The 24,841-nt window shown below is 42.0% G+C and overlaps 1 protein-coding gene across 6 annotated transcripts in view; it reads right to left on the reverse strand.

Annotated features, from left to right (window-relative positions):
• The window catches only part of LOC127632010 (protein turtle homolog B-like), a 122,632-nt gene that overhangs the window by 59,925 nt on the left and 37,866 nt on the right, over positions 1–24,841 (reverse strand). For all 6 annotated transcript variants that reach the window (XR_007969038.1, XR_007969039.1, XM_052110462.1 and 3 more), the window contains exon 3: positions 15,109–15,255. Coding sequence is in view for 4 of the 6 variants with exons in the window: in XM_052110462.1 (XP_051966422.1) it covers positions 15,109–15,255 (147 nt within the window). In the remaining 2 variants the exon portion in view is untranslated. The remainder of the gene's footprint in view (positions 1–15,108; positions 15,256–24,841) is intronic.

Genomic DNA, 24,841 nt, shown 5'->3' on the forward strand with positions numbered 1-24,841 from the left:
CTTAGTTAATTACTTAGTAATAAACGTTGTAATTACATGTACCAAAATGTAATTAACATGTAACTAAGTTATGGTACAGCCTGTACTTACAGATTGTAATTACACACATGTAATAGGCAGCTACTGTTACACATATGTAACAAGCCGAGTCTGTTACATACGTGTTACAAACTTGGTACACTGTAATTATGTAAGAAAGTACTTAGTACCACACAATGTAACAAGAAGTACTTAAATATATTAGGCTACTAAGGTCTGCAGTTACACATGGCAAATGTGTACGTTTTGTAGCATTACATGTATGTAACATAAAATAAAGTGTATCAAGATTGTACTTGAGTGCAATTCATGTGTATCTACATACCTTATCCATCTTAAATAACCCACTAGTTCACCGCTAAAATACATGCATTAGCTTCTTTATTACATTAAAATTACAGAAAATTACACAGGTATAAGCTACGTAAAATAAAGTGTATCAAGACTGTACTTAAGTGGACTTCATGTGTATCTACATACCTTGTCCATATGTACCTTAGTTTGAATTAACTCACTGGTTTACAGCTTAAATACATGCATTAGCTTCTTTATTACATTAAAATTACAGAAAATTACACAGGTATAAGCCAAGTAAAATAAAGTGTATCAAGACTGTACTTAAGTGGACTTCATGTGTATCTACATACCTTGTCCATATGTACCTTAGTTTGAATTAACTCTCTAGTTCACCGCTAAAATACATGCATTAGCTTCCTAATTACATTGCTAATTATATGTTGTATTTGAAGGGGGAAAATAAATGTACAATTTGACTTGTCATTTTGATAATGTCACCTTTTGTGTGCAGGCAGGTGGATGGAAAGGGTAACCACATCAATTCAACTCTACACTATTGAGTTAAAATACAGTATTCCGTAATTGTAATGTAGTTGGGAAGCTACTGCTTGTATTTATGCTGTGAACTAGTGAGTTTACCCAAACTAAGGTACATATGGACAAGGTATGTAGATACACATGAAGTCCACTTAAGTACAGTCTTGATACACTTTATTTTACGTGGCTTATACCTGTGTAATATTCTGTAGTTGCAATGTAATTAAGAAGCTAATGCATGTATTTATGCTGTGAACTAGTGAGTTTACCCAAACTAAGGCACATATTAATAAGGTAAGATAGAAATGAAGTCCACTTAAGTACAGTCTTGATACACTTTATTTTACGTAGCTTATACCTGTGTAATATTCTGTAGTTGCAATGTAATTAGGAAGCTAATGCATGTATTTAAGCTGTGAACTAGAGAGTTAATTCAAACTAAGGTACATATGGACAAGGTATGTAGATACACATGAAGTCCACTTAAGTACAGTCTTGATACACTTTATTTTACGTGGCTTATACCTGTGTAATTTTCTGTAGTTGCAATGTAATTAAGAAGCTAATGCATGTATTTATGCTGTGAACTAGTGAGTTTACCCAAACTAAGGCACATATAAATAAGGTAAGATAGAAATGAAGTCCACTTAAGTACAGTCTTGATACACTTTATTTTACGTAGCTTATACCTGTGTAATATTCTGTAGTTGCAATGTAATTAGGAAGCTAATGCATGTATTTAAGCTGTGAACTAGAGAGTTAATTCAAACTAAGGTACATATGGACAAGGTATGTAGATACACATGAAGTCCACTTAAGTACAGTCTTGATACACTTTATTTTACGTGGCTTATACCCGTGTAATTTTCTGTAGTTGCAATGTAATTAAGAAGCTAATGCATGTATTTATGCTGTGAACTAGTGAGTTTACCCAAACTAAGGCACATATGAATAAGGTAAGATACACATGAAGTCCACTTAAGTACAGTCTTGATACACTTTATTTTACGTAGCTTATACCTGTGTAATTTTCTGTAATTTTAATGTAATAAAGAAGCTAATGCATGTATTTTAGCGGTGAACTAGTGGGTTATTTAAGATGGATAAGGTATGTAGATACACATGAATTGCACTCAAGTACAATCTTGATACACTTTATTTTATGTTACATACATGTAATGCTACAAAACGTACACATTTGCCATGTGTAACTGCAGACCTTAGTAGCCTAATATATTTAAGTACTTCTTGTTACATTGTGTGGTACTAAGTACTTTCTTACATAATTACAGTGTACCAAGTTTGTAACACGTATGTAACAGACTCGGCTTGTTACATATGTGTAACAGTAGCTGCCTATTACATGTGTGTAATTACAATCTGTAAGTACAGGCTGTACCATAACTTAGTTACATGTTAATTACATTTTGGTACATGTAATTACAATGTTTATTACTAAGTAATTAACTAAGTAATTACTCTGTATCAAGGACTACGTAAAATAAAGTGTTATCCAAATTTGTATAAGAAGTTTTAGTCAGTTTGAATGAAATGAAAAGCATCAGAGTTACTTAAAAAGTTAAAAGTTTACAAAGCCTGGTCAACTGAAATATGCAGCTCTGATTGTTCAACATTGTGTGACAGGAACTTAATTGTGTTCAGCAGTGCAGATGTCAATTTAGAGTTCTTAAATACATTTAAGAGGACCACACATCAAAGACTGAACATTTTGTTTTTGTATGTTTACAAGGTTTAACATGAGCTGCTGTGGTGTTTTTACAGACAGCCTGTCAAATTAACTGAATATATTAAATTTGGTTTATAAGAATTTAAACTACTTTGTCATGACTCAAACTATGTTCCTGAATTTAGTCAAAATTGATGAGCTCAGTTTTCTCATGCCTTTTTGTGCATGTTATATTGTGGCACATTAACGTTACCATCTCTAAAAACTGCAACTGTGCTCCTACATTTACATCTACGAGTACAAATGCTCCTAAAAAAAATTTATGCGTAGAGCCCTGACATAGAGGGGACATGAGACATGACAGTGTGAATGGGCACTCTGGCCATGAATGCAAATGAGCGAGTGCATGAATGGCCACTGCGGCAGTAGAGAGGAAATAGGAAGGCGTGAAATAAACCCTCACAGACGTTCAAACTCGTGCCGCACGCCACAGCTGCACAGGTGACATTTCTCCGGCAGAAGAAAGACGAGGCAAACACTGAACTCATTTACCCCGGGCCAAAAACTCACACAAACACAAACACACACCTGCCCCGCATGAAATAATACACCCTTCGCTTGTACCCATCTCTCTCTCACTGCAGTTTTAAAACGAGGAAATGGCAACTGTGCAATTTCCAAATAAATCACAGAGATTTCTGCAAGAGAAACAGAAAGGTGGCAGACTTTAAAGATCTATTTGAGGTGAGGCAGACTGTTGGTGTCATTGATGGAGGTTTGGAATATGCATAAGTCTTACTTCACAAGCATATGCTAAATAGACAAATATGCTGTGCTTACGGAGAGCTGACAGCACAGTGCTAAGTATACCATTCCTGTGGATGGCACCTCAGATTCTGACAGCAACCAAATAAATATCAGGTGCTGCTTCATTTCACAATGACTAATCAACATAACTAAACTTAGATATCCAAACATCTACTGCAAGATACATTGTATGGAGCTAGAAGTACTAGGTCTGCACGATTTTGGACAAAAAGTAATATTGCTACAGTATTAAGCTATTTTTAAAAATATTGCAATTGCGATTTGAATTGCAAAATGATAAACAAAAAGTTAGTAAGTGACTCCTTTTTACCAAATGTTTGGGCAAACTTTTTACATAAGTTCTCTTAAAAAGAACACAACTCTGACCTTTATCACTTCAGCAACAAACAAATACAAATATAAATGAAACAGTGAAACAAAGATATTCATACTGTTTTTGTGGGAGTCTCAGCCAGGGCTGGATCTAGGGGGATGCTGGGGTGGGCTTTGCCCCCCAAAATTACCTCTTTGAAGCACTTGGCATTACGGCGCTAACCATAACCCAAAAGCAAGTGCGCTGGGACACACTCGCGACACACCATAAAAAACACTAGCATGCACAGAAGACACACTCGCGACATACTACCACACCCCCGTACCTCCAATTTTAAGCTTTAAAGTGAGGTACTATCAACTGCCATTGTATTTAAATGAAGGACTGAGAAATGTATTAAACTGTCTACATTTGTGATCATTTGTGAAATTTCTGATTTTAATTTGGGGTGAACTAGCTGTTAAAAGAAACTAAAAATAACCCATTACTGAAGTTAAAGGAAAAGTTCACCCAAAAATGAAAATTATCTTAATATTCACTCACCCTCATGCCATCCCAGATGTGTATGACTGTCTTTAGCAAAACATAAATGAAGATTTATAGATAAATGTTGAAGCTCTGTAAGTCCTTATAATGTAAGTAAACGGGTGCCATCAGGCTGCAGGCTATTTGATGGTTTAAAAGGCAAATTTAGGCAGCATAAAATTAATCTACACTCCAGTCGATCAATTAATGGCTTGTTACGTTGATTTATTTTGACACTGTGGGTTGTTTTGTGCAGTTGGATTGTACTGTTTTCTCTCTCCCTCTCTCTGTGATCTAATGAACAACAGCTTTGCCAATCATCACTGAGGAGCTCAACGGTGAGGATTGGTTGCTGAAGGGAGAGACAGAAGATATAGGCTGGGAGGAAAGACAGCATGAGAGGACTCTTTTCTCCTGCGCCACACCATGTACTGCTACTTGATTGCTAACGGTTTGTAAAGTTATTGCGAATGTTGGAGAGTAGGCTGTTGTTGCTACATCTTTAACTAGTTTTGTAAGTTATTCGTTTATCATTAGCCTGCAAAAAAGCTGAAAACATTCAGAGTTTATATTAATTGGAAGCTGTAGGGAGGAATTTTTTTACATTTTTGATGCTAGTCAGGGAGTTGAGGTAAGAGATCTGTTCGTTTATTCTTTTTTTTTTTTTGTCCCTCTGTAAATAAAACGCTAGCTTCTAGCATGCACTGGCCATAGCGCTTGCGTCACTGACACGTCGATTGCTGGCAGGACTACTTTTTTTAAGTTAAAGTTTTAATTATTTGTTTCTTACACCAACCTATCGATTTGCTTCAGAAGACATTAATTGATTGACTGCAGTCTTTTGATTACCTTCATGCTTCCTAAATCTGCCTTTTGGACCATCAAATAGCCAGCAACCTGATACCACCTGCAGAATTACATTTACATGGACCAACAGAACTTGAAAATTTTTCTAAAAATCTTAATGTTTTGTTCTGCTGAAGAACGACAATTTACACGGTGGGTCATTGGGATGGTCACAGATGTAATTCATTAAATTGACAATACACCACGCTAACAAAGTTACTTATTCCCAATATATCAATATGCCAAACGCTTGTGATTATAATTATGTTTAATTCCTCTCCCACTGCATCTCACATGTAAAGTGAATCAGTATGCAGTGGGGCTGAACACAAAAGGCTCCAGTGTTGGAATTAATCTGCCATGTCAGCACTTGCTTTAAGCCTACAATGGCTTTGTGAAACCATTAATATGCGAAAGAGGGCCTTTTGGATATTGACCCCTAGGCAATGATTAGTGAGCGGTGAATCGTGATAGTTTGCATATTGTTTTAATGGATCGTATTAAATTCATCATCTAATAAAATGCAAACACTCACCGTGGAGGAGATAATATATTTCCAGCGTTGCTGAACCAATCCCATAAATAATAAATCAGGCAAAATGTGATATTCAAACGAAATGAGAGGAAGGGACATGACCAAAGCCTTGAGCTACCCCAAATTTGCCTCCGTAGCTTGGCACCATGGAAGACATCTCCATTTGTGTAATGGAAATGAAGGGTGCTCTACATGGTGAAAAACTATATTACTCATGTTTATTAGACACAAAGGCACCCAGATTTCAGAGCAGGCCCATACCCAAAGACTAATCATGTAAGTAAATGTATAGGCTGCCCATGTTATTTTAATATTGAGGCTAACACAGCACTGACCAAAGGTCAAATCAAGTTTATTGTCATTCTTCTCATTACAGTCAAGTGTATGACAATTAAGTAATTTCGTCCAAGCAAAAGACCTATAATCAAGTTGATACCAAGTAGGGATCAACAAAACGACTCGGTTACTAACGTAACCTCAGTTCCCTGAGAGGAGGGAACGAGTATTGCGTAAGTAGCTTACGCTATGGGAAAACTCAGTTTGTCGAGAAATAGTGAAGTCTTTATGTAAAACGCATTGCAGCTGCACAGCAGACAGTAATGAGCGAGGCAGCTCGGTCATTGGCTGTGCTGCGGCAACTGCTCGAACCAATGACGGGCGACTCTGAACGCGCGACCAATTGGCGCGCGCCTCACGTTCGCGCGCTCAGAGCCCGCCGAAATTAGCATAGCCAGGCTATATAATGGGCACCCCGTCATACGAAGTTCCTTTAGGTTCAATCGACTGAAGCTGAACTGACCAAGCACAAGCACGGCAGCTTACGCAATACTCGCTCCTCCTCTCAGGGAACCGAGGTTACGTTAGTAACAGAGTCGTTCCCTATCGAGAGGTCTCTCCTATTAGCGTAAGTAGCTTACGCTATGGGAACACCATGTAAAACGCCGTGCGTGCTGACTTCGCTCTATAAAGCCAGAGGCAGATGCCTGAGCCTTAAAGCAAAGTGATTATTCCACGAGCCGCCAACGGCGAGCTACATAATGGGATAGTATAGAGCCCTTCCAAGGTGGTCCATGGTGGGGCGCTCATAGTACAAACACAAGCACATATCTTATGTACTGAGTTTTCTATGTGCTGATATGCATAAAAAATCCTTTAAGTCAGTCAGAGATGGACCTTGTAAGGGAGGAGATAATGCTCAGCATATACATACTCCAGTCCATTCTACAGTCAGGCTGATAGAATGTTGGAATGCATTTTTCTATGTACTGGCATGCATAAAAAATCCTCTAAGTCGGTCAGGGACGGACCTTATAAGGGAGGAGATAATGCTCAGCATATACATACTCCAGTCCATTCTACAGTCAGGCTGTTAGAATGTTGGAATGCAATGACGGGACCTGTAGGTTATAAAACCTGATAAATGTCGAAGGCGAGGCCCAGCCCGCCGCCACACAAATATCTTAAATGGGTATCCCACTCGACCAAGCCCATGAGGAGGCCATGCTCCTAGTAGAGTGAGCTCTGACGCCTAAGGGGCATTGAAGGCCCTTGGCTTCATAAGCTAGCGCTATAGCATCCACTATCCAGCGCGATATTCTTTGCTTTGAGACTGCGAGACCTTTAGTGCGGCCGCCAAAGCATACGAATAATTGTTCCGTCTGTCTGAACAGGGCAGAACGTTCCAAATATACTCTGAGCGCCCTGACGGGCAGAGTAAATTAGCGTCGCTTGCCTGCTGGGGACGATAGCTGCCAGAGATATCACCTGTGCTCTGAAGGGTGTGGAGAGCACTTTAGGAATATACCCGTGCTTTGGCCTAAGGACAACTCTGCAGTCGTTAGGTCCAAATTCCAGGCAAGCAGCGCTTGATGACAGCGTGTGCAGGTCGCCCACTCTCTTGACTGAAGCGAGCACCAGCAAGAGCGCAGTTTTGCTGTTTAAGGTGCACGGTTCGGAGAGGTCCTAACAGGGCACTCTTGAGTGCGTCCAGGACCGTGCCAGGTCCCAGATCGGCACCGAGGGGGGGGCGAGGAGGGTTCATCCTCCTAGCGCCTCTTAGGAAACGAATGATTAGATAGTTTTTCCTTAATGAATGTCCTTTATCAGGATTGTGCGACGCCGCTATGGCAGCCACATAGACTTTGAGCGTGGAGGGTGTGCGACCCGCCTCCAGCAGCTCTTGCATAAAGGCGAGTACACTTGGTATCTCACACGATTTGGGGTTCAAGCTCTTGGTATCACACCAGTCACTGAACACTTTCCACTTTTGGGCATATAAGCACCTCGTAGAGGGTGCTCGCGCCTCAGTGATGGTTCTCAAAACTCCACTGGGGAGGTTCTCGGGAACCCGTTGAGGGGCCATGCATGGAGGGCCCTCCATAGAGTGCAGGGAGCTCAACCTAAGTCCACCCTGGCGATTTATATACGAAACTACCGTCATGTTGTCCGTTCGGACCAGGACGTGTTCGTTTTTCAGGTACGGAAGCAGGGCTCTGAGAGCCAAGGCGACCGCCTTCATTTCCAGAAAGTTTATATGTAGGCGCTTTTCCGGGTTTGACCAAAAGCCGGAGACAGGCCTGCCCTCGTAAAGGGCCCCCATCCTATTTTGGAGGCATCTGTCGTGATCATTTTTCTCCACGTGTTCATGCCCAGACTCACGCCGGTTTGATACAGTTGATGGCTTTCCAGGGCGTCAGGGCTTTTATACAGCCATGATTCGCTCTGATCAAAAAGTGGCCCGAGTGCCACGCGTGAGTGTGGACACGGCTCTTGAGCCAGCGCTGGAGAGGACGCATTTGCAACAATCCTAGCTGGAGTACAGCTGATGCCGAGGCCATGAGACCGAGCATTCTTTGAAATCGTTTGACGGGGGTGCGCGCGCCCTTTCTGAATGATGTTGCAAGGCGTCGAATAGAGAGCGCGCGCTCTGATGAGAGGCGCGCTGTCATCTGCACTGAGTCTAGCACTATTCCCAGAAGAGATATTCTGGCTGGGGGATAGCACGCTCTTTGCAAAATTGATTCTCAGACCCAGGCATTCTAGATGGTTGATAATCCAAGATCTGTGCGTCGTTAACTGACCCTCTGATTGTGCTATGATTAGCCAATCGTCGAGGTAATTCAGTATTCGCACTCCCCGCTGTCTCAGGGAGGAAAGTGCCGCATCCAAACATTTCGTGAATGTACGGGGGGCCAATGATAGGCCGAATGGTAGTACTGTGTACTGGTATGACTGTCCCTCGAAGCTGAATCTCAGAAAAGGCCTGTGATGAGGCGCTATCGGAATGTGAAAGTAAGCGTCTTTCAAATCCACTGATAGAAACCAACCCCGGGCGAACTTGCGCTAGGATATGTTTGGTTGTTAACATTCTGAACGAGCTGAATCATAAAAGCTTTGTTCAGATGTCTGATATCTAGGATGGGGAAAATAGCTGCTGTAAAAACCCGCCTCGCTCATAGAGGGAGGAACAGTTTCTATAGCGCCCTTCTCTATCAGTTCGAGCACCTCGGTACGTAGAACATGTGACACATCTTTCCTCACTTTCGTCTCGACCACCGCTGAAAAGCGGGGTGGTCTCGCGAGCGAATTGAAGTGAGTAACCGTGTTTTATTATGTTCAAAACCCATTTTGGCATGTCGGGGATTTTTTCCCAGGCTTCTGCTCGCACAGATATGGGCTGAATGTTAGCTGGGGCGTGTCGCAGTGACGTATGGGCCCCACCGGCAAATTGCCTTGTGCTAACACTGAGTTTACAGCTCCCAGAGGCGCAGGTGCGCGCTGAGCAGCCGTGTTGAGTGCCGAGTGCAGGGGTGCGTGTGAGCTTACAGGCACGCACGCTATCTCCGTAATGCTCGCGATCGTGAGCTGGAGAAATGTTTGAAACTGTATCGACAGTGTTTACAGGTGGGGGTGCATACATTGTAATAGGCACGCCGCCACTTTCATAAAGCTTCCCGCTCTTAGCGGGGAGTTTCTTGGCTCGCGCGTCGCATCTGTGATGCTTGCGGCATGAGACAGAGAACTGTTTGAAACTGTATGTGCAGCGCTTATGGGTGGGGGTGCATCTACTGTAGTAGGCACGCGCGCCAATTTCATAAAGCCTCCCGCTCGCGGCGGAGTGTTTTTGGCCATGCATACAGTGTTTGTAACTGTGGGAATGTGCACTTTAGTGTGGACACGTGACCCCTTAGTAACACAGGCAGAAAATGTGCTAACACTGAGCTTACAGCTCTCAGAGGCGCGCGCGTGCGCTGAGCAGCTGTGTTGAGTGCCGAGTGCAGGGGTGCGTGTGAGATTACAGGCACGCGCGCTATCTCGGTAATGCTCGCAGCCGGAGAAATGTTTGAAACTGTATAGACAGTGTTTACAGGTGGGGGTGCATACATTGTAATAGGCACGTGCGCCACTTTCATAAAGCTTCCCGCTCTTAACGGGGAGTTTCTTGGCTCGCGCGTCACATCTGTGATGCTCGCGACATGAGCCAGAGAATTGTTTGAAACTGTATGGGCAGCGCTTATGGGTGGGGGTGCATATACTGTAGTAGGCACGCGCGCCACTTACATAAAGCCTCCCGCTCGCGGCGGGGTGTTTTTGGTCATGCACACAGTGTTTGTAACTGTGGGAGTGCGCACTTTAGTGTGGACATGTGACCCCTTAATGACACAGGCAGAAAATGTGCTAACACTGAGCTTAAAGCTCTCAGAGGCGCGGGCGCGCGCTGAGCAGCTTTGTTGAGTGCAGGGGTGCGTGTGAGATTACAGGCACGCGCGCTATCTCCGTAATGCTCGCAGCAAGAGCCGGAGAAATGTTTGAAATGACAGTGTTTACGGGTGGGGGTGCATACATTGTAATAGGCATGCGCGCCACTTCCATAAAGCTTCCCGCTCTTAGCGGGGAGTTTCTTGGCTCGCGCGTCGCATCTATGATGCTCGCGGTGTGAGCCAGAGATCTGTTTGGAACTGTATGGGCAGCGTTTATGGGTGGGGGTGCATCTACTGTGGTAGGCACGCCTGCCACTTTCATAAAGCCTCCCGCTAGCGGCGGGGTTTTGGCCATGCATACAGTGTTTGTGTGTAGGGGTGCGTGCAGGACAGCAGGCACGCGCGCTACATTTATAGTATTTCCCGCTTTTACTGGGGAAGTGTTTATAACTGTGGGAACAGTGCTTGTGTGTAGTGGTGCATACATGACAATAGGCACACGATCTACATTTATGGGGGGTCCAGCTCGAGCTGGGAAAGTATTCGGCACTGTTTGGTCAGTATTGATATGTGGGAGTGCGCACTTTAGTGTGGACACGTGACCCCTTAGTGACACAGGCAGAAAATGACTCTTGTGATTTCTGTGTGTTGCCATTAAAACGGCATTTGATTGCAGGTGAGCGAGTTCTGTGACTGGCCCATTGATTTAATTAGTCGACTAATTTAATTAGTCGAGGAAAAAAAAATAAACTCACATGCGCAGTTTCTTGTCTTCCCCAGTTGAGACACAACATGTATTCTGACGCACGCTTCGCTTGTGATTTTGATTCAGATTCGCAAAACGACTCATTCAGACAACCTTTTGAATCTTTTGTTCAGTCCAAAGGAATCAAATTTAAAAGATTCGATTCAAATGATTCTTTCAATGAATCACACATCACTATCGCCGATCTACATGCACTTTTGCACACACTGCGTTTATTTTTTAGGTGTTCAGTCGCAATGTAACAAAAGGGTCTGGAGAAAACTATAAATTTTCTCTTCAAAACGCAGTAAAGTGAAAGTAAAATTCCAAAGAAATATTTATACTCCAGTATGTATGTGTGTGTGTGTGTGTATATATATATATATATAGTTCACGCTGTTGTGAACACACTTGATTGGTTCACAATAAATTAATCATACATAATTAAATCCAGTAGAGTGCACACTTTAGAGAATTACATTAATCAAAAGCAAAGAAAACAAGTTTAGAAGAGAAACATAACAAAACAGTACAAGAACTAACAAGTAAAAAATAAATCTGGAGGGTATTTATACACAAAGGTGCTGATGAGGGAATGGAGAACAGGTGAGGTGGATTGGGAACAGATGACAGTGATGAGGGAAATTCATTATGTGAAGTGTAGTCCAGGGGAACTAAAGATGACACAAAACCCATATCATAATAAGAGTCCACAGAACAGTACAGTGAATAACTGTGACAACCTGTGTTTACCTGTTGTTTTCATTGAACAGGCAAAGATGTCCATCTGAATGTGTATGGCAATGGTGGTGGTGTTTTAAAGTGAATTAATTTAAAGACACAAATGCTCTAAAAGGATTTAAGCATGCAAACTGTATAACAAATCTAGAAAATCTATTTCACCTCATTACTTGACTCACAACTTACATTTCAGACACAATATGTCTGTCTATTTTTCAGCTATTTTGTTTATTTTTGCTCCATTAAAGAAAATATTTGCAAACAAGCCAAAGCAGTACCAAACATTCAAACAGACAAGATACAAATACTGAGGATACATATACATTAATCCGGATAAAATGGCATCTTCAGACTTTTTTGAAAAGTTACTCGTCCACACTGAAACTTATTAAAATGCTTAAGTCCCCTTACTGCGCATGTGGAAAACTCGCTGTTCCATGTATGTTCTAAACCTCAATTATACCAGTGTTCCGCCGCCGGACCCAATTTCGAGTAAACTTCCTGTCGCCTTTGAAGGAATGCAATGCCATGGTTGTACAAAGTAACATTTATCTTTAAAAATGCTATCAAAGTGGATATCAGGCACAACAACGCTGCTACAACATGGACCGCTATCTTGAATGCTTTGGTTTGAACTTGAAGGGATCACATGACTGCGTCACTTGACAACAAATACGTCGTCGTTTTCAAATGTCTCCATTTTCCTTGTCCACACTATAACATGAAGACGGCTTTTTCGAATGTATCCACTTGGAACAGCATTTTCAAAAAGCTCAGTTTGATGCTGTCAAAAATGCAGTGTTAATGTGGATGGAAGGCCAAAATGTAGAGAAAATTATGCGTTTTTAAACAAAAATGTATTAGTGTGGACATAGCCTGAAGCATCTTACATAGAAATATCAGCACTCTTGGAAACCAGCTTGACCAATCAGATTAGAAGGCAGGAACAACTTGCTTGTATAATAACCAAATAAAGTACCTCCAGAGCCGTGGTGCGGCATGTAACGAGGGAGATGGCAATAACATTTTCTGCTTGACACAATGGTGGCAGACCTAGACGAGGGCCATGAGGGAGTGCATTGCTCATTTATGCAGCTGCAGGATAAGGGCTGGGTTTTGTTGGGTCTACCACAAGTATTACTCACTGTGTGAATAGCAGCAGTAAGACATGAGTGGTGAGAAAGTATTACTTCCTCCTCTGCTCCTCACAGATCTGATTCACAGCTGATATTAGAAATGAATATGAAATCAAGCCACTATTAGACCTACTCCACCCCCAAAAACAGACATCCATTAAATATGACAGGGAGGGGGAGAGACAGGACACCAAAGTGAGAGTGAAAGCAAGCACTAGAGAGAACAAGGACAAATTAATTTCGGCCACTCCTGAAGTAAGCTGATAACATTGATAATACTGTACACACATACACATACTAGCAAACACACATCTGAAAATATATAAAAGCAGAAACCACCTCATGAAAAGCCACGCCCAGCACCTCAGAGCAGAAATAAAGAGCTACTTACTGACAAAGCTGCAAAACAAAGAAAAAAACAGAAAAGACAAAAAGATTCAAACACCTCACAATACCACAATAAAGGATATTTTAAATTCTTTAACCTTGTGTGACCCCGCTCCCTAGGGTTACAATGTGTTTTGGCTTCGGAATACGCTATGCAGAATTTACTTTCATTCAACCTGACTGATCTCAGTTCAGGCCATTCTGGGCTGTCATTAAAGGTTTCAACGCACCGAGTCATGTGACAAAACAAACTGGCACTGATCTCACTGAAGTTTGTCTTTGGGCGGAACGCCAACCAAACTGGTAAGAAACCTCATTAAGTTTTTATATTGAAACCTGTTTGAATCAAAAGATTAGAGTCTCTAGTCTAATCGATCTGCCATTTTAAAAATGTCAGTGATTTATCGTGAAACAGCAAACAGAAATCCTATATCCACTGTGCATTATCACATTCAGAATCAATGGGTGCATCCAAAAGCTGTAAAATGCTGCTTTAAAAGGCTATACATGAAGTTAGGATGAAAATAAGGTACATTTCAAACTGTTCTGAGATCAGAGAAGTCATACAACACACTGGAGGTTAAGTCATCCACTAATTAGAGAGCAAGGGAGCATCCTATAACTTTCCAATGCAGTCAAGTGCATTCACTCCAACAATTCTGATCAAAAGTTCAGTTTCAGGCTGCAGATGGTGTTTGGATAACTCAACACGGTTGGCAGACATGGGACAAGGGTAATCAGTACATAGATTCAGAATTTATAATGCTAGATTTTATTTAAACATGGTTGGCATTGATTAGACGATACTGGCCAATACTTTAATTAGAATTAATTATTCTAATTTCTGATTAGTAAAATGATTCAGCACTGGCTATCATTTGTTTGTTTGAGTGCAAAGAGAAAACACTGAGATGTTGTTGCCAAAGTAGAAAAAACTAAATAAAAGTCAAATCAAGTAAAATAATTTGTAGTTCTATAATTTTGTGGGAGTTCTATAATTTTTTGTCCATTTTCTTTTTCCTGTAGAGTTTCACAGTTGATTTAAAGATGGCACTGCAAGACTTGATGATGTTGTTTTGTGATGTGATGGTTAATTCCGGCTCTGAGACTACATTCGTGTCCAGAGATTGTTTGAACAGAGGCATACAACTCTCAAAATGTCTCATTACGTAGCACAGTAGAGTAGGCGCATTAATATAGAATGGTGATTAAAAATGACTGGAACTACCTGTGCATTAAGCGGTTTTAACACACGTATTCCAGCCAATCAAAATCGAGTATTCAGACAGACCATGGTGTGTGTGTGTATATACAGTGTATATATATATATATATATATATATATATATATATATATATATATATATATATATATATATATATATATACACACTGTATACATACATATACAGGGCTGTAGTTAGAAATTCTTGGGCCTGGTACAAATTGTATTCAAACGTGTGTATATATATTATTTATTTATTTATTTATTTACTTGTATTATAATTATTATATATTTTTTTACATTATAACACTTCTCTCAACACATTAAGATCAGCCACAGAAAAACCCATTTCCATCAACCACTATCCATGACCAATCGAAGAAATGTTTCTTCTATCCATTTTTTTAATAGAGAAAAGCAGAAAGCAATAAATGTAGATTTGTATATGTGAGGTGCCCTTAGCATCATATTACATCCAAAACATGTAATTATGAAAATTTTGTGGTGCGATAGTGGCATGGGTCACCATCATCGAGGGTCACCACTGACTGTGAGGTGACTTATTTACCGTTGACTGTGAGATGAACCCAGCTGCCATTATGGAAGGTGTCGTACTGCTGTTCCAGCATGAGTACCCTGCACTCGTACCAGCCCTGGTCTTCCGAGCGAACCTGGTCGATCTGCAGAGAAGCTTTGCCATGCAGACTGGCTCTCCCTAAAAGAGGCACAAAAGCAGAAGATAGCGTGGGACTGATGCAATTTAACCACTAGTGACAAGACTTCAAGTTTAAAGCTGAAATATGTCATTTCTGCAAACAAAATTGTAAAAATAATCACTGTTTTTTAAACAGATTCCAAAAAAATCCCCTGCCTTCCATTGGTTGTACAAAAATATAGTCTTGCCCCTCACTGGGTTGAGCCAATGTTGCTGTATTGGGCTGAACAGGCCCCTTAAACAAACAGAGGAATGTTTGAAAGCTCCACAGAGCCACAGTGTTACACTTTGGGGTGAAATCAACCTACAAACGACTTGTAGTTTTCTCTGCATATTAAGATGGGATACAAAGTGGCAGCTTCTCCATCCCTGATGAGCCCTTAGTTATGTTATAGCCTCAACCTGAAGTCTTAAAATTAGGACCCCATCTAGGTTGAAGCTGCAACATAATTGGGGGTTTGTCCAGGATGAAGTAATAACAGATTTTATGTTGCATCTTATGTAAAATATGTTGCATCCAAAAATTGTATAAGATAGACACATGTAGATGACAATTAACTTAAAGCACAGTTGGATCCAAGCATTGATGTAAATTATAAAGCTAGATACATTTCAGGGTCTATATTTTAATCTGCTTTTGTTTAAAAAATCACTGCATAATGCAGTCTATGCCGAAACAGGAAATTTATGTTCTTATTAACTGCCTGTGTGTAATGTTGGTTGGTGGAGATTATTTTTAGATGTTATCATCAAGAAAAATCCACTATTGCCCTTGTGGTTATACAGTTAATCACTCCAGCATATAGAGACTATAAGAGAAATTAAAATGCCCACTGAATATTAAAATAGTACTGTAACATATTGTATGAATTTTATAAGCTGTATAGCCTTTGTTTACAGTCACAAATGATTGAGTACCATTGTATAACAACTTTGAAATCTAATGGGCTGTAGTATTTTTAAGGTTTCACCCATGGTTATTTTGCACTTCACAAAATGATAAAATGCCTAAACAGTAAACCAGTATGTGAAGCAATGTGTATCATTACTAGGAAAGTAATCTTCTCCCAATTTCAGCACGCCTACACTATCACATGAAATGCATACTGTACTTGAAATAGAAAAGAACAACGCATCACTGCACACATCAGAGTACTTTCTTTACTAAGAGGCTTTGCAAACACTCTAACAATACAAATATCATGGAAAGTGGGTAGCCATGCATCTCTATGACTGAACTAAGCCATTCCAGAGCCTCACGATGCCCAATAGCAAGCCAGAAATCTCTCATTTCCCATTTTGAAGACTTTAGCTGGGATTTAATGCCTTTTGAAAGTTCAGGGCAGTTTTCAGTGGGCAGACATTGCCTTAGTGTCTCAGACACACATGTTTATGCTCTGGCTGGCCTTCATACTTCATACAGCTGTGTATTGAGAAGTAGATATCATAGTCCTGGGATCGCAGCCGTACCTGAGAGAGGAAACAGCAGGTTTCCAGAGCAGAAAATCAATATGGCACGGGGCAGAGGAGGCTGCAGTTTTGCAGTAAAAAAAATTATGTCTTAAAAATCACAGCTATTTTCGTGCAGGATGATAAAGGGCTGATAAGATTGGGCGTTGGCATCAAAGTTGGAGAGCATCTTCATGCCAAATCTAACAGCAAATAAAAGGCATTCCCAGAGCCCCTGTAAACAGGACTGCATTTCTAGCTGGGACAAAATGTTCTTACAACATTTCACAATGCATTACATTTTGGTTTAAGTTAGGTTAAATGTTATTGCTAATTTTAAATGCTAAAGTTGCCACCTCTACAAATAAGATAAATAAATAAATGGACAAAATAATGAGTATGGTTACTTGCGCGATCTTATACCGATTATGCTTAATAAGCCAACATCTTGTGTGGTCATGTAAATGTATTTAACGGCTGTATCATTTTATCGGTGTGAGGTAAACAGCTTAAGAATTAAAACAGGTAGATTTTTGCCCATTACCCCAATTTTGCGTTGCATGACAACATCTTTACAGTCAACATGTAAACATCTTTGAAATCAAAAGTGGAGTATAACTCAACATTTTAAAACTCATGCAAACTCGGTTTTCTTGCTATGTTGTACTGTGTAGCTATTGGAGCCGGCTCGTTCGCAAATGACCAATCACCACCATGCTCAGAGAACACAGGGTGTCATTAGGTGCTTAAACACCAAAATCCTGCTGCAGGCCTCTTACCAACACTGACTGGGGGATGGATCTGCACACAACATTTTAGGGAGCCATAAATAAGCCAGTCCTGAATGAAAACGACTCGGTTACTAACGTAACCTCGGTTCCCTGAGAGGAGGGAACGAGTATTGCGTAAGTAGCTTACGCTATGGGAAAACTCCGTTTGTCGAGAAATATTGAAGTCTTTATGTAAAACGCATTGCAGCTGCACAGCAGACAGCAATGAGCGAGGCAGCTCGGTCATTGGCTGTGCTGCGGCAACTTGCTCGAACCAATGACGGGGCGACTCTGAACGCGCGACCAATGAGTGCGCGCTTCGCGCCCGTGCGCTCAGAGCCAGCCAAGATTAGCATGGCTAAAGGTGCGTACACACTGCCAGCGACTTTATCGCTGCAGATCGCCAGTGGCTGGAGGTGAAGTCGCTAGTGGGTGTTCCCACTACTGGTTTTTGCTGTTGACAGCGAATCTCTTTTCTTGCCACTAAAAACAAACATTTTGGAGGGAAAAGACTAAATATAAATGGAATCAGTACATAAAATGCTTTATATCAAAGATGAATGAGAAACAAGGCGTGCTGTTTGCCATAGCGGCTGTTTATCTGCGGTGAAAATGCAAAAGCCGGTCTGTCTGGGTCCATAAAATCCCCGCGATCTCAGATACACCTTTCCACGCAGTATTTTTCTTAAAAATGTCCTTGTACGTGGGAAGAGACATATAGAGCACTGGAAAATTGCTAACAGCAAAAATTAGCCTTTCATCCACCTTTCCGTTACTGCAGGAGCTGAGAGAGAGAGAAAGGATCACGTGAGATCTCCCGTCTTCTCTCCTATTGGCTGTCGCTTCCGTTAGTCGCTCCAAAGTTGAACTTTTCTCAACTTTGTCGCGTCGCTGGACACGCCCACATCTAGCGCCAGTGGTCGCGACAGCTCGTGTCGCCGGAAGTCGCTGTGCTCGCATTGAAAATGAATGGTATTGAGTCGCTGTCGCGCGCGATGTCGCTGGCAGTGTGTACGCACCTTAAGGCTATATATTAGGCACCCCGTCATGAGAGTTCTTTAGGTTCAATCGACTGAAGCGAACTGACCAAGCACAAGCACGGCAGCTTACGCAATACTCGTTCCCTCCTCTCAGGGAACCGAGGTTACGTTAGTAACCGAGTCGTTCCCTATCGAGAGGTCTCTCCTATTGCGTAAGTAGCTTACGCTATGGGAACACCATGCAAAACGCCGTGCGTGCTGACTTCGCTCTATAAAGCCAGAAGCAGATGCCTGAGCCTTAAAGCAAAGTGATTATTCCACGAGCCGGCCAACGGCGAGCTACATAATGGGATAGTATAGAGCCTTCCAAGGTGGTCCATGGTGGGAGCTCATAGTACAAAAACAAGCACATATCTTATGTACTGAGTTTTCTATGTACTGATATACATAAAAAATCCTTTAAGTCAGTCAAAGACGGACCTATAAGGGAGGAGATAATGCTCAGCATATACATACTCCAGTCCATTCTATAGTCAGGCTGATAGAATGTTGGAATGCAATGAGGGGACCTGTAGGTTATAAAACCTGATAAATGTCGAAGGTGAAGCCCAGCCTGCCGCCGCACAAATATCTTCAATGGGTATCCCACTCGACCACGCCACGAGGAGGCCATGCTCATCGTAGAGTGAGCTCTGACGCCTAAGGGGCATTGAAGGCCCTTGGCTTCATAAGCCAGCGCTATAGCATCCACTATCCAGTGTGATACTCTTTGCTTTGAAACTGCGAGACCTTTAGTGGGGCCGCCAAAGCATACGAATAATTGTTCCGTCTGTCTGAACAGGGCAGAACGTTCCAAATATACTCTGAGCGCCCTGACCGGGCAGAGTAAATTAGCGTCGCTTTCGTCTGCTGGGGACGATAGAGCTGGCAGAGATATCACCTGTAATCTGAAGGGTGTGGAGAGCACTTTAGGAATATACCCGTGCTTTGGCCTAAGGACAACTCTGCAGTCGTTAGGTCCAAATTCCAGGCAAGCAGCGCTTGATGACAGCGTGTGCAGGTTGCCCACTCTCTTGACTGAGGCGAGCGCCAGCAAGAGCGCAGTTTTGAGCGAGAGCTGTTTAAGGTGCACGGTTCGGAGAGGTTCGAATGGGGCACTCTTGAGTGCGTCCAGGACCGTGGCCAGGTCCCAGATCGGCACCGGGGGGGGGGCGAGGAGGGTTCATCCTCCTAGAGCCTCTTAGGAAACGAATGATTAGGTCGCTTTTCCCTAATGAACGTCCTTTATCAGGATTGTGTGACGCCGCTATGGAGGCCACATAGACTTTGAGCGTGGAGGGTGTGCGGCCCGCCTCCAGCAGCTCTTGCAAAAAAGGCGAGTACACTTGGTATCTCGCACGATTTGGGGTTCAAGCTCTTGGTATCACACCAGTCACTGAACACTTTCCACTTTTGGGCATATAAGCGCCTCGTAGAGGGCACTCGCGCCTCAGTGATGGTTCTCAAAACTCCACTGGGGAGGTTCTCGGGAACCCGTTGAGGGGCCATGCATGGAGGGCCCACAGATCGGGGCGGGGATGAAGAATCATCCCGTTGGCCTGCCTGAGGAGGTCTAGCCTCAACGGAATCGGCCATGGGGCAGATTGCATCATCTGCATCAGTTCTGGAAACCACGTCTGGTTTTTCCAGAGTGGGGCTACCAGGAGCACTGCACATTTCACTTCCCTGATCTGACTGATGACCTGAGGTAGCATCGCGATCGGGGAAAAGCATACAAGGGGCGGCTCGGCCAAACTTGGGCGAAGCGTCCGTGCTCTTTGAGAAGAAAAGGGGCAGTGCGCATTTTCCCTGGAGGCTGAAGAGGTCGACCTCTGCCTCGCCAAAGGTTTGCCATAACCACTGAACCGTCAGGGGTGGAGAGACCATTCTCCTGGGAGAACCTTGTCTCTGGACAGCATGTCCGCTCCCTGGTTCAGGGTGCCTGGCACATGTGCTGCTCTCAGCGAGCGCAGGTGGTGCTGTGACCATAAGATGAGCTCCCTGGCCATAGAGTGCAGGGAGCTCGACCTGAGTCCACCCTGGCGATTTATATACGAAACTACCGTCATGTTGTCCGTTCGGACCAGGACGTGTTCGTTTTTCAGGTACGGAAGCAGGGCTCTGAGAGCCAAGGCGACCGCTTTCATTTCCAGAAAGTTTATATGTAGGCGGGTTTGACCAAAAGCCGGAGACAGGCCTGCCCTCGTAAAGGGCCCCCCATCCTATTTTGGAGGCATCTGTCGTGATCATTTTTCTCTGCGTATTTACGCCCAGACTCACGCCGGTTTGATACCAGTTGACGGCTTTCCAGGGCGTCAGGGCTTTTATACAGCCGTGATTCGCTCTGATCAAAAAGTGGCCTGAGCGCCACGCGTGAGTGGGGACACGGCTCTTGAGCCAGCGCTGGAGAGGACGCATGTGCAACAATCCTAGCTGGAGTACAGCTGATGCCGAGGCCATGAGACCGAGCATTCTTTGAAATCGTTTGACGGAGGCGCGCTCTCATCTGCACTGAGTCTAGCACTATTCCCAGAAAAGAGATATTCTGGCTGGGGGATAGCACGCTCTTTGCAAAATTGATTCTCAGACCCAGGCATTCTAGATGGCTGATAATCCAAGATCTGTGCGTCGTTAACTGACCCTCTGATTGTGCTATGATTAGCCAATCGTCGAGGTAATTCAGTATTCGCACTCCCCACTGTCTCAGTCATTGGTTCGAGCAAGTTGCCGCAGCACAGCCAATGACCGAGCTGCCTCGCTCATTACTGTCTGCTGTGCAGCTGCGATGCGTTTTACATAAAGACTTCAATATTTCTCGAGAAACTGAGTTTTCCCATAGCGTAAGCTACTTACGCAATAGGAGAGACCTCTCGATAGGGAACAATCTGCTTCTAGCTAAGGATCACTTTAGGAGAGCTTGTGTAAATCACATCTAAACTGATGCAATGATTGCCGCATAGATTGTCCATCTGCAAGACAATGAGGACTCTAATACAGCAAATTGGCTGAGGAATCAGACACAGAGTTTAGGCAGTAGCCAACAGGGAGAGAGTTTGGGAATTTTTACTGCAGAAAATTGCATTCTGAGTTACAGTAATAGCCTTTTTGAGTTAAATGGTAATTGTGTGCAGTCCAGCCAAACTGTGAGACTGGCGGAGAGAAGCAATACATAATGAGCTGCCATGGCGACGCTTTAGTACACACAGGAGACAAATATATAAAGTCACACTGCTGGAACTCTGAAACTGAATATCAGACCTCATATCTAATTTAAATGTGATAAGGCCACAACCAAATAGTGGCATGAAAGTTAATTTTCTCCCTTCTTTTCTCTCCCTTACTTAAATCAATTATTTATCTTATGGGTGAAGAGAATTGATGAGAAATTGTGAAATAAAGATGTAAATTAAAAAGTCAGTTCCACTCCAGAGTGCAGCCCCCCTTGGAGATTCAACCTCTTATTTCCATTTGGAGAGGGGAAGAATTGTCCAATTAAACAATTCCACCCACATAGTAGCTCTGTTCTAAAACTTAGTAACATAGTACGTAAACAGTAGTAAGCTACCTACCTATAAAGCATTTAAGGCATCATTAGTGCACTCCTGACTTAAACACTGTTTCAAAATTTAGGCAGAAACCTTCTAATATAAATGCTATCTGCAACTCCACAACCCCAATCTCAGCCATATGCTATCACTATCCCTGGTATTGACCACAAGTGGCAGATTATGCAAAACCACTACATAGGCCCCCTGTACCAAGCATTTCTCACATTTCTATTTAAAATTGTCTAAAAATCCTTAAAACAAGATACATTTACTTGAGAAGCAACATATACGATATTTAGACTTGCTTTAAGAGAATGTATCTTAAATACAATTGTATTTTGTATATACAGTAAGTGTATTTTTTCACTTTGTTATACTTCTACAGGTGCATTACAGACAAAATATACTTATACTCAAAATCTATTCTCTAAACGCAAGTCTAAATATCTTATAGGCTGCTTCTCGGGTAAATGTATCGTTTTTTTAAAGGATTTTTAGATATTTTAAATATTTGTATTTTTTATATTATATTAAAAATTCTCAGATAACAATTTTTTCTTCTGCAGTATAGCTCCTAAAGTAAATGTACATTGTTTTAAAGGAGTTTTAGATATTTATACTGGACAACAAGCCAAAAAAAAAATAATAATTTTGTTGCAGTGTGTAATGCGGCAAAGGCTACCCTCTCTCACATTTCTGTTGACTTCAATTCTCGTATTAATAAAGCTGTGCATTGCCAATTTTCTTCACGATAAGAAATGCACAGTGACATATATTATAATTCAATAAATCGCGAGCCATCACGTTATAATCTAGCTGCAGCAAGCATGCCTGAAGGAAGAGCATCCCTGCGCCAGAGTGTGCATCAAAATGTTTTATTGTCGACGTTGTCGAAGGTCGACTAATCTTTTCTAATTGTATCATATATATATATATAGGGATGTAAAAAAATATTGTATCGTATTGTATCATACGATATGATGCTCACTATCCAATACCAAATGTATCACCGATACATAAACAAACACAATATAATTAAAATCAAGCAGCGCAATATTGAGAGCTGAGGTAAAGTCTCCTCCCCGGAGAGGTGGCGCTGAGCGCTCAAAGGAAAACAGAGCAACACACCTACACTCAGCAAAGCGACACCACTCTTTCTGCCTTTCCTGTTAGGGTTTCCAATCGATTCTCCCCACTCAGTGATGCACCGACTGAGAATCATTTTGAAAGAGCCTTAATAATTGGTGATTCTGTTTTAAGGAACGTGGAAAATAACCACAACAAATCTGGGTGATTATTCAGCGTACTGTGGCTAAATTGGTTAGGAATAAAGCATCGACTGAACCAGATATTCTGTCGCTGCACAATATCTATTACTTAATGAAATTCTTAATATTATAAACTCCTTACTATCCTTAGGACATGTCCGAAGAAACTTTAAAATGGCAGTCATAGAACCACTTATTAAGAAGCCACAGCTTGATCCTGGAGAATTGGCTAATTACAGACTGATTTCAAATCTACAATTTAGCAGAAAATACTAAAAAAGGTAGTGTCCTCCCAACTATGTTAATTTGTACAGAGAAATGGTATATATATATATATATATATATATATATATATATATATATATATATATATATGAACTATTTCAGTCAGGATTAAGGCCCCATCACAGCACAGAGACTGCACTTATCAGAGTTACAAATGACTGGCGCTTATCATCTGATCAGGGCTGCATTTCTCTTCAAGTGCTTTTAGATCTTAGTGCTGCCTTCAACATGATAGATCACAACATCCTCTTGAATAGGCTGGAGAATTATTTTGGCATTGGTGGACTTCCATTAGCATGGTTCAGTTTCTATTTATCAGACCATTACCACTTTAGATGTGTAAACAAGGAATTGTTCAATCAAACAAATGTTAAATATGGAGTTTCACAGGGATCAGTTTTAGGGCCTCTGCTTTTCTCTTTATACTTGCTTCCCCTGGGAGATATTATCAGGAATCATGGAATATGTTTCCACTGTAATGTCGATGATACCCAACTTTATATTTATTCTAAAGCCAACCAAAATTCACAATTCTCCACATTAGCAGAGTGTATCAATTAAATAAATGATTGGATGGCCAGAAATTTCCTTCAACTCAATTCCGACAAAACAGAGTTACTAATGATTGGACCAAAACCTCAAAATAAGTTACTAAAATATAATTTGACTCTCTATGGATGTACTGTTAAGTCTTCTTCTACAGCAAAGAACTTAGGTGTTATATTTGATACCAATCTGTCCTTTGAAAATCAAATGTCCAATGTTTGTAGAACAGCATTCTTCCACCTCAGAAATATTTACTTGACTTACTCCCCCTGGGTCCCCTGATGTCTATCCTTCATCCTTCAAGCCAGCATAATGGATGCCCTTGCCCTTCCTCCTCCGCGGTCTCCAATCAAGAGATTTCCTCCTCCTTATTCCTCTTATCAGCCGGTTCCCCCACATCACCGGCTCGACCTTCGCCCCTGCGAAACCACGGACAGGAGGAACCTCATACCCTTCGACACTGCCTAGACCCCCAGTCCTCAGAGTCTTCCATGACTCTGTTTTGCCCACTCCCCAGAGACTCCTCATTAAGCAGTTGCCCCCTCCCCCAGAGACGACGACTCCTCAAGCGGCTCTGCCTCCTGATCCATTAGAAGCCTTTATTTTGGTCACATATTATACATAAATGTTTGCATATATACAGTGAAATGTATTTGTTCCATTTCCATTTCTCAGAGCCAGACAGATCCAGCTCCATTTCT

The sequence above is a fragment of the Xyrauchen texanus genome, chromosome 38, assembly GCF_025860055.1.
Source record: "Xyrauchen texanus isolate HMW12.3.18 chromosome 38, RBS_HiC_50CHRs, whole genome shotgun sequence".
Classification (NCBI taxonomy): domain Eukaryota; kingdom Metazoa; phylum Chordata; class Actinopteri; order Cypriniformes; family Catostomidae; genus Xyrauchen; species Xyrauchen texanus.